This window comes from Carya illinoinensis, chromosome 11 (genome assembly GCF_018687715.1).
Source record: "Carya illinoinensis cultivar Pawnee chromosome 11, C.illinoinensisPawnee_v1, whole genome shotgun sequence".
Classification (NCBI taxonomy): Eukaryota; Viridiplantae; Streptophyta; class Magnoliopsida; order Fagales; family Juglandaceae; genus Carya; species Carya illinoinensis.
The window spans coordinates 5,017,844-5,027,738 of NC_056762.1; the positions used below are offsets into that span (position 1 = coordinate 5,017,844).

Sequence of the window (9,895 nt, forward strand, 5' to 3'; positions counted from 1 at the left end):
AGATTGTATACTAGTGTATTATTTTTAACCCTAACATAATATATAGTGCTTAAATGGGACGAGATAAATGCACTAATTGCATAATGCTTATGGTTGATTGGAGTTTAAATCCGTTCCATAAGTCTACTGAAATTGAGATGCAACCAAAAATTATTATATAATGACCATGCAAATGTTCCCGGCAGTATGAGTATACTAAGAATCTGGCTCAAAGTTCATATTTACCTTTTTGAGATAGGTTTTTATGATGATAATTGTTGGCATTTGTGTTTCACACATAAGGGGAATACCATGACTAATAGCTTGAAAATTGAGTATTTGATGTATTGTTGTTTGTTGCTAATATTTTTTTCCAGAAAAATTGAAAAAGAAAATAAAATCTTGGCTTCCAACATTCAGGTTTTAACTCAAATGAGAAAAGGTGTGGAAATTGATTAGTATATACTGTTATCATTTTATTGCACTTCAACTACCTCAGTGAGATTTAAGCTATAAAATTAACAAATAAACAGGTTAATGAACCAAGCTAGCATACTTTATTTGATGAAATCCCAATATTGTTATAAATGGAAACCAGATTTTTTGTTCCCTTTATTAATAGCAATAAAAATAAATGGAAACCTAAAACAACATTGATTATTTAGTTCTTGCAGTTTAGGTTTAAATTTTAAATAACTTATATTATTTATTTATTTTTCTTAAAGGGCAGCAAAACGCAAGTGTTCCATTTCAACCTGGGATGGAACCGGCAAGGCCATTTTTCACTACTAGCTCTACGACCAGCGAAAGATTTGGTGAAGAAATTAGACCCGATTGTGATGAAACTGAAGCAGCATGTACTGCCGATATTGTTGATGAAGAATATCGCCCAGATAGAGTAGATGATTTTGTAACTCAACCTGTTTCCCCCGGTACACCACATGTAGTCACATCGTCGGATGGTGGTGATGATATCATTGAGGAGCCGAAGTCAGGGATGGAGTTCAATACGTTTGAAGATCTGTTGGTCTATTATAAACAGTATGCAAAAAGTAGTGGGTTTGGGGTGATGACACAAAGGAGTGAGAGGGCTGATGATCAAAGTGTCAGATATGTCACCCTTGGTTGTGCACGTGGAGGGAAGGCCCGGATTAAGAGTTCCAATCCGGCGAACCCACGTCCGACGGGCAAGACTGACTGTAAGGCCCAGATTAATGCACTAAGAATTGAGGGAAAGATGCGGTTGACAACAGTGAATAACGCACATAATCATGTAATCAGCCCACAGAAATCCCGCTTCTTTCGGTGTAATCGAGAAGTTAGTGAGACTGTTAAAAGAGTCCTAGACACAAATGACTTAGCTGGCATCCGAATGAACAAGAGTTACGGATCTCTTATGGTTGGCGCAGGTGGCTTTGAGAATCTCCCATTTTTAGAAAAGGATTGTCGCAATTACATCGAGAAAGCCCGACATCTGCGACTTGGTGCAGGTGGAGCTGGAGCACTTCGTGATTATTTTATGAGGATGCAGTTTAAGAATAACGGCTTTTTTGCGTTGATGGATTTAGACGATGACGGGCGGTTAAAAAATGTTTTTTGGGCTGATCCACGTAGTCGGGCAGCCTATAAGTATTTTGGTGATGTTGTGACATTCGACACCACATATCTGACTAATAGGTATGGGATGCCCTTTGCACCATTTGTTGGTGTCAACCATCACGGGCAGTCGATTCTGTTGGGAGCTGGATTGATTTCCAGTGAGGACACGGCGACATTTACATGGCTGTTCCAAACCTGGTTGCAGTGTATGGATGGAATAGCTCCGAAGGCTATTATTACTGATCAAGATAGAACAATGAAAAATGCCATTGCTATTGTCTTTCCTGAAGCGCGACATAGATGTTGCCTATGGCATATACTTAAGAAAGTCCTCGAGAAGCTTGGATCATATGCGACTTACCGACTTGGGTTGAAAACAGAGCTGATGAAATGTGTGTACGACACACAGACGATTGAGGAGTTTGAAAATTGTTGGGCTGGGTTTATTAATACATACGACTTACATGATAATGCATGGTTGACAAGTTTATACATTGAGCGTGAGCATTGGGTACCGGTTTTCCTGAAAGAGCACTTTTGGGCTGGAATGAGTACAACCCAGCGCAGCGAGAGTATGAATGCATTTTTTGACGGTTATGTCCATTCAAAGACAAACTTGAAAGAGTTTGTAGACCAGTTTGACAATGCATTGAAGAAAAAGATTGAAAATGAAAATCAGGCGGAATTCCAATCATTCAGCGGCACCATTCCCTGCGTATCAAGATCTCCAATTGAAAAGAAATTTCAAGAGCTGTACACCAACAATAAATTTAAGGAAGTCCAACAGCAAGTAATCGGTCTGATTGATTTGGAAATATCTCTACAGGCATCTGATGGTGTAAATAGGAGGTACTTGGTAGAAGATGAAGTCCGTATTTAGGAGTTCACAAAACAGGTTACATATTCAGTGGAGTTTACTGTGGATGACTGCAATGCCAAGTGTTCATGTGGGTTATTTCAGATGAGAGGGATACTGTGTAGGCATATTTTGGCTGCATTCAAAGCTAATGGTATAAAGTCATTGCCAAACCAGTACATTTTAGATCGATGGAGGAAGGACATCAAGAGGAGATACACGTTGATCCGAAGTAGCTACGATGCAGGGGATCAGATTGCAAACGGTAATAGACACACAATCCTGTTGAATTTGTGTTATGAGATGATAGATTATGCGGTGGATTCAGATAAGCAATTTGAAGATGCAAAGAAAAGGATTGAGGAGATGACTGTTACATATCGTCAGAACCAGCGCCCCTTATCTAGTACCCAAACAGGTTCGAGCTCGACGTACCTTTTCACTTGTGGATTTTCTCGAGTGAAAAATCTGCGTATTTTGGTCACAATTTGTATAATTATTCATTTTTGTACTATTTAACATCTCCTTACCATAAACAGGTTTGGTATCTGGATGTACGACAAGTCAGACTACAGTTGGTGGGTCCCAACAAGTTAAGAGTCCAGTTATTGTCAGAGGGAAAGGAAGACCCCCATCTCTTAGAAGAGCATCTAGGATGGAGATAGACATGAGGAAGCTTAAAGCCAAACAGAAGAAAACGCAAGTTGGAGGAAAGCGCAAACAGGTGCGTCGATTTGACCTATTTGGGGTGCAACAATAAATCGTAATAACTTTTTGAGTTAGGGTTTCAGGTTCAGAAATGGCTTTATTTGTAAACTTTTATTCATGTCGATGTTTTTTTTATTAATTGTTAGCGAGATGAGAGGGATACGGGATCCATGGGCACGCCCATGACTTTGTTTGATGAGAGGGATACAGCACCCATGCTCACTCGAAGGAATTTATTTGGGCCATCAGAAGTAGACCTCACCCATCCTGTTCAACTGCAGGTAGTAGAACATAATGCACTTTTTGGCTACTAGTTTAATGCTTTATTAAAAGTATGAATCGTGATTAGAAAGTTTATGGTGGATACAGCAAGTTCTAGATCATTCTGTGGAGTTTAACAGTATTGAAACCACACAACCTCATCCCATACTTTCCAGTCAAGAAAGTGTAAGCTTTGTGGATTTTTTTAATTTACATATCACTTGTAATATTTCCGCAAGATTTAATTTCGTGGACTTTTGTTGATCAGATATTTTTTGATTGGATGGACCACAACCGGAGCTCTTTGGGTGGAGATGGGTCACAAGAGTTTGACTAAACTCTTTCATGATGTGAGGCCAGGATTTTCTGTACATAATGTAATTATGTATGTGGATATCAAAGTTGGATTATTTGGTGTATTTTTGTGTGGCAAGGAGTAGGTGATTTGCCAAAATCACCTACTCAAATTTGTGTTATTTGATGTGATGGAAACAGTGGGTATAAACTGCAGTTTTAATTATGTCAATATTACAGGTCATGAAGAAATTCAGTGGATTATTTAGATGAGGTTATCTCAATTTAGATGAGGTACTGAAGAGTTTGTATCAAAAACAACGTGATACAAACTGTGAATGACCCTTACAGGTCATGCAGAAATTCCGTTTAACAAAAAAGCTGTGAATGACCCTTATTATTTGGTGCAGTAGTCGTGGTTGTTGGGCAGGTGCAGTAATCGTGCTTGCAAATCTGCGTATATGTTGATGCAGATGTGAATGGTAATATTTTGGTTTAAGAGTTTGTTTCAACATATGACTTTTGATGGTGCGCTGTTGTATACACGGTTAGGCCCGAATGCCATGATTGCCAAAACTGGGATCATTTGAATGGCAATGACACCACATATCTTGGTCATTTTAAGACTCCTACTACTATGGAGATACCAGAAATTGAAATCAATTTGAAATGCCAAAGATGTTTTACAATCTTCTAAACTGCTCAGTCCAAAAACAAACATAATAAACATCTGGATCACCTCCATTACTTAGTCATAAATCACTTGCAGTTACAACCCAAATGGTCACAGGTTCAGTACACCTCACTACAACATTGATGTGAGGCCATAATGACCAACACGTTAATACATCAAAATTACCAATATTCCAGAAGTGTGAATGTTCTCCAAATAATCTTGGAGATCAACAGTACATAAAATGAGATACTAGTGGTTAAACAAATATTCAGTGGAGCTACATCAGTCGTAGCATTGGCCGAGATTCATACACAGACACTGGATACATCAAAATTACACCACAAACTATTACTAAAAAAAACCAAGTTAGGATTAATACATTGAAGACTCCCTTGTACTTCTTCTCCAATGCATTGAATTTGACTTGCTCGATGCGTAGCCGCTCATTAAGTACTCTGTCGTGCCTCCGTTCAGCTAACTCCAGCGTCATTTTACAGCAACTGTTCTGCTCACTTTGAATATCAATCCACTCAAAAAAGTCACATTGTTTTTTCATCTTATAGTTTGGACAGTTGAAAAATCTTCTACCAAAAGAGTTCGCTTTTCCAGAAATCCTTAGCTTCGCTTGGGAGCCACAATAGCAAAGTAGTCTCTCCAAACTTGACCCGGACTGAGAAGCAGAACTCATTTGCTATCATGGATATTGTATGTAAACGACCCCACAGATCAGTATGTTATAAGTATATATAACTGAAAATCAAACAGTAGATATGTGCATGGGATAAGAAATATAAACTGTAGTTTGAGAATGCCATGAAAACAAATAATTCAAAGGAGTTTTTTCAAATCCCAAACAGGTTAAACAAAAAGATCTATAGAAATATCAATACACAAGTGTAAGCTATTTTATCAAATCCGAACATGCATAAACATGATATTATCAAAGCCCAATATATAAATACAAAGAGATATCACCATGGTTTATACATAAATACACAAAAAGAGATATTATCAAAGCCTAAATATGCATAAACAGAGAGACATCACCATGGTTTATACATAAATACACACAGAGAGATATTATCAAAGCCCAAATATGCATAAACAGAGAGACATCACCATGAATTATACATAACTACACATCCAGTGATATTATCAAAGCCCAATATGCATAAACAGAGAGACATCACCATGGATTATACATAACTACACATCCAGTGATATTATCAAAGCCCAATATGCATACAGTGATATTATCAAAGCCCAATATATAAATACAGAGAGATATCACCATGGTTTATACATAAATACACAAAAAGAGATATTATTAAAGCCCAAATATGCATAAACAGAGAGACATCACCATGGTTTATACATAAATACACACAGAGAGATATTATCAAAGCCCAAATATGCATAAACAGATAGACATCACCATGAATTATACATAACTACACATGCAATGATATTATCAAAGCCCAATATGCATAAACAGAGAGACATCACCATGGATTATACATAACTACACATCCAGTGATATTATCAAAGCCCAATATGCATACAGTGATATTATCAAAGCCCAATATATAAATACAGAGAGATATCACCATGGTTTATACATAAATACACAAAAAGAGATATTATCAAAGCCCAAATATGCATAAACAGAGAGACATCACCATGGTTTATACATAAATACACACAGAGAGATATTATCAAAGCCCAAATATGCATAAACAGATAGACATCACCATGAATTATACATAACTACACATCCAGTGATATTATCAAAGCCCAATATGCATAAACAGAGAGACATCACCATGGATTATACATAACTACACATCCAGTGATATTATCAAAGCCCAATATGCATAAACAGAGAGACATCACCATGAATTATACATAACTACACATCCAGTGATATTATCAAAGCCCAATATACATAAACAGAGAGACATCACCATGGATTATACATAACTACACATCCAGTGATATTATCAAAGCCCAATATGCATACAGTGATATTATCAAAGCCCAATATATAAATACAGAGAGATATCACCATGGTTTATACATAAATACACAAAAAGAGATATTATCAAAGCCCAAATATGCATAAACAGAGAGATGTAAGGGGAAATACATAACTACACTACAAGATTATTGCACAAATACAGTAATATAAAATTAGCAAATAACCTGGATAGTTTCTGGATAAAGGTTTAGGGTTAGATCTAGGCTGCACAGAGTATTTTGGTTTCGGTCTTTGGGAAGAGTTAGGGAAATCGCGTTCGATTTGAGTTAGGGTTTTGCAAATGGTTAGGGTTAGGGTTAGGTTAGGGTAAGATCTGGGCTGGTTAGGGTTTGGGAAAAATTAGGGTTAGGGTAAGATCTGGGCTGGGAAAAATTAGGGCTAGGGTTTGGGAAAAATTAGGGTTAGGGTTACATATTTCGTGGTTAGGGCTAGGGTTTTGCAAATGGGAGAACCTCGGTCAACGCCGGCACTTCTCAGTCCGCCGGACTCGAGCTATCCTTCGGAGATCACGATGGACTCGAGAATCCAAAGGGACTGAATCGACAGAGGAGCGATACGGAATGTGAGATATCACAGAGAGAGAGGGAGAAGTAGAGGGAAACGAGAGAATGGAAACGATTGAAGGCAAACGAGAGAAGGAGAGAGAGAGCGAGAGGGAAAGGAGAAAAGGGACAGAATCGAGGGCAAACTGGAGAAGGAGAGAGAGAGCGAGAGGGAAATGAGAGGAGAGACTCAAACGAGACGGCGAACTGGAGAAGGAGAGAGAGAGCGAGAGGGAAATGAGGGAATGGGGTGAATCGAGAGGGAAAACAGCTTCGTGGGGTCAAAACGGTGCGTCTTCGATTTAATCCACGTGGCCAAGCCGCTTACAAGCCGTTTACTCAAAACGACTGCATCCAGAGTTTTCCTTCATATAAAATGAAAAGATGACGTTTCATCGAGAATTGTAAAATCTTGTCTCTTGTTATAAAAATAAATTAGAGGAGTGGATGAAAAAGATTCTTTTCAAGTTTTTGTTTGACCTCGAGAGTATAAATTGCCTCGTTGGATTATATAATTTAGATGGAATTTTTTTGAAATTAGATAAAATAATATTTTAATATTAATTTTATTTTAAAATTAAAAAATTAAATTATTTATTATATTTTAAATAAAAATTTGATAAAATTATAATAATTAAATAAGAACTATTTTAATCAAATGAACGGAAAAACCCGACTACTTATAGTTATTGTCTAAAAAATTTAAGTTGATGAAAGATGTAAATTTTATTATTTATTTTATATTTTAACACTTTCTCTCACGTGTAGACCAGACTCTCTCTCAATGGATGGTTCAGCATGTAGATTATTTAATTAAATAGGATATAGTGTAGAGACTGTGTTCGAATTCAGAATTTCTATTTTGATACCATATGAAATCACTACTCATCCCAAAAACTTAAACTGATAGAAAGAGATAGATTTTATTATTTATTTTATATTTTAACAATAATTAAATTTTATTTTTTCATTCGGGCTTGAACTTTTAGCTATTTTTTCTTGGATTATGTGAGAAAGCCTAGATAAAATAAAAATAAAAACTATTTTGTATATATGTAAATATTATAAACAGAAAATGTTTCTTAATCCCCATGTTATCACTCAAAATTACTGTTTATATATTTTAATTTTTTAATTTTTTTACTTAAATGACTATTAATAAAATTATATAAATTTTTTAATTCTTTTAATAATTAAAAATATTAAAAAATTATTTAAAAGAAACAATAATAAGAACTAGTGATACACCAGCTGTAAACGTTAAGCAATCCGCTGGCACCGTCCTTTTGTACACTTTAGAAATAGTGGTATTGACGAAAAGGACGTCCGTCCGTCCGTCCGTGCGATTCAGGCAGGAATCCCTCAGCTTTCCTTTTTGCTATCATACGATAAAGCGAGCGTACTGTACCATCTATCATCGTCCCATTTCAGAGTAGAAGTGGGACAAATGGGTCAATCCACTTTTAACTCCGGTAATGGATTAATATAAGTCTCTTAATCGTGACTATTTCATTATTTTCTGATTTGTTAGAGAAGTAATTAATAACAAATAGCTGATAAAGGATGCTAAAAAAATGATAAATTGTATAAAAGCCTCATGTTGACAACGACCCATTTATCTGCCTGACATCAAATACTTGCTGTGCAATTTGTGAATGGAAAGCTATTAAAGAAGAATAATTATTCTCATCAGCCACTATTCATAATTACACACCACACACCCTATGAAAAGTACCTCTACATCCTATAAAAAGTATTCTTACATCCTATGAAAAGTACCCCTACACTCTATGAAAAAGCTAAAAGTGTGTGGTGTGAAATTGAATAGTGGCTGATGTGTATCACTACAAATTAAAATATGAGGTTTGCTACACAGCCGCCCCTGTTCACGACACACACCGCACTCTTTGCTGAGTTGGCTTTTTTATATTTTTTATTTTTGGTTCTAACTTGAGTGCGCGTTTCTCCTTCTCTCAAAACAGTCTCGATCCACAACAATCGCCCATTAGAGCTACTTCCATTTTTTTGCAGTTTTCTTTTGACGTGGAATCAGATCGACGCCTTACTACAGTTCATACTCGTCAGTTTGCATTTCAAAATGGGAGGGCTAGATAAGATTGGTAGATCTGTCAATATATTTTGTCATTTTGTGAAAATAGCAGTAAGATTACAATAATTTGAACCTTCATTCGAAAAGAAAGAGGAAAAACAATATTGGAATCAAAGTTTTGGAGTCAAATCTGGAAGGTGACGATGTTGTTGGGGCTATAATCGCTGGTAGCCGGGATTTTCTGTCGTATTATAAAGGGTTTGATCCGCATGGCCAACAATCAAGTAAATTTCTGATTTCCTATTGCAATGAAAAATTTCAAGAAACTGTTTGGTGTTATTCGTAATAGCATAACTTTTTGCCATTTTGTCATCTCTGTTTTTGTTGTTCCTGTTTTTCCTTGTTATGCAGGGAGAAAGCGAAGATGATGATAGTATTCAGACTACGGGAGAAGATGCGGGACGCCGTAAGGGGGTTTCTGGAAAGGCAGATTTCAAATGAAAGAAAAGAAAGTTAAAAAATAAAAATAAAAAAAGCACCAGGTGGGCTGGAGTGCGGAGGTTGTAGAATTGTGGGCGGTTGAGCAGCTTTTTTCTTAAAATATATCGATTTTAAAATCGACGTGCACACAACTTGTCACGATGGACTGCTAAAAATTTTTATTTAGAGCAATACCCTTAAACTGGATCCTCCCAACTTACTTAGTTTTTACAATGGAAAGGACCCTCCCATATTATATAAGTAATCTTTGAACACTACTCTTGTACTTCAAGGACTTTCAGCTTAATCAATATATGCTTGCTTAAAAAAAAAAATTAGAAAAAAAAAAGCCCATTTATCTGCCTGCATATTCTGATATATCCCACTTACATTTGTTTGTAGATGACCAAAA

At 36.3% G+C, this 9,895-nt stretch overlaps 1 protein-coding gene across 1 annotated transcript; it reads left to right on the top strand.

Annotated features, from left to right (window-relative positions):
- The first annotated feature begins 739 nt into the window (after window positions 1-739).
- Window positions 740-9,504, top strand: LOC122282141 (protein FAR1-RELATED SEQUENCE 5-like). The gene is made up of 7 exons (XM_043094099.1): window positions 740-1,624; window positions 1,784-2,089; window positions 2,189-2,427; window positions 2,560-2,852; window positions 2,974-3,158; window positions 3,289-3,423; window positions 9,415-9,504. The coding sequence occupies exons 1-7, from the start codon at window positions 740-742 to the stop codon at window positions 9,502-9,504; spliced, it is 2,133 nt and encodes a 710-aa protein (XP_042950033.1).
- Window positions 9,505-9,895: the final 391 nt, after the last annotated feature.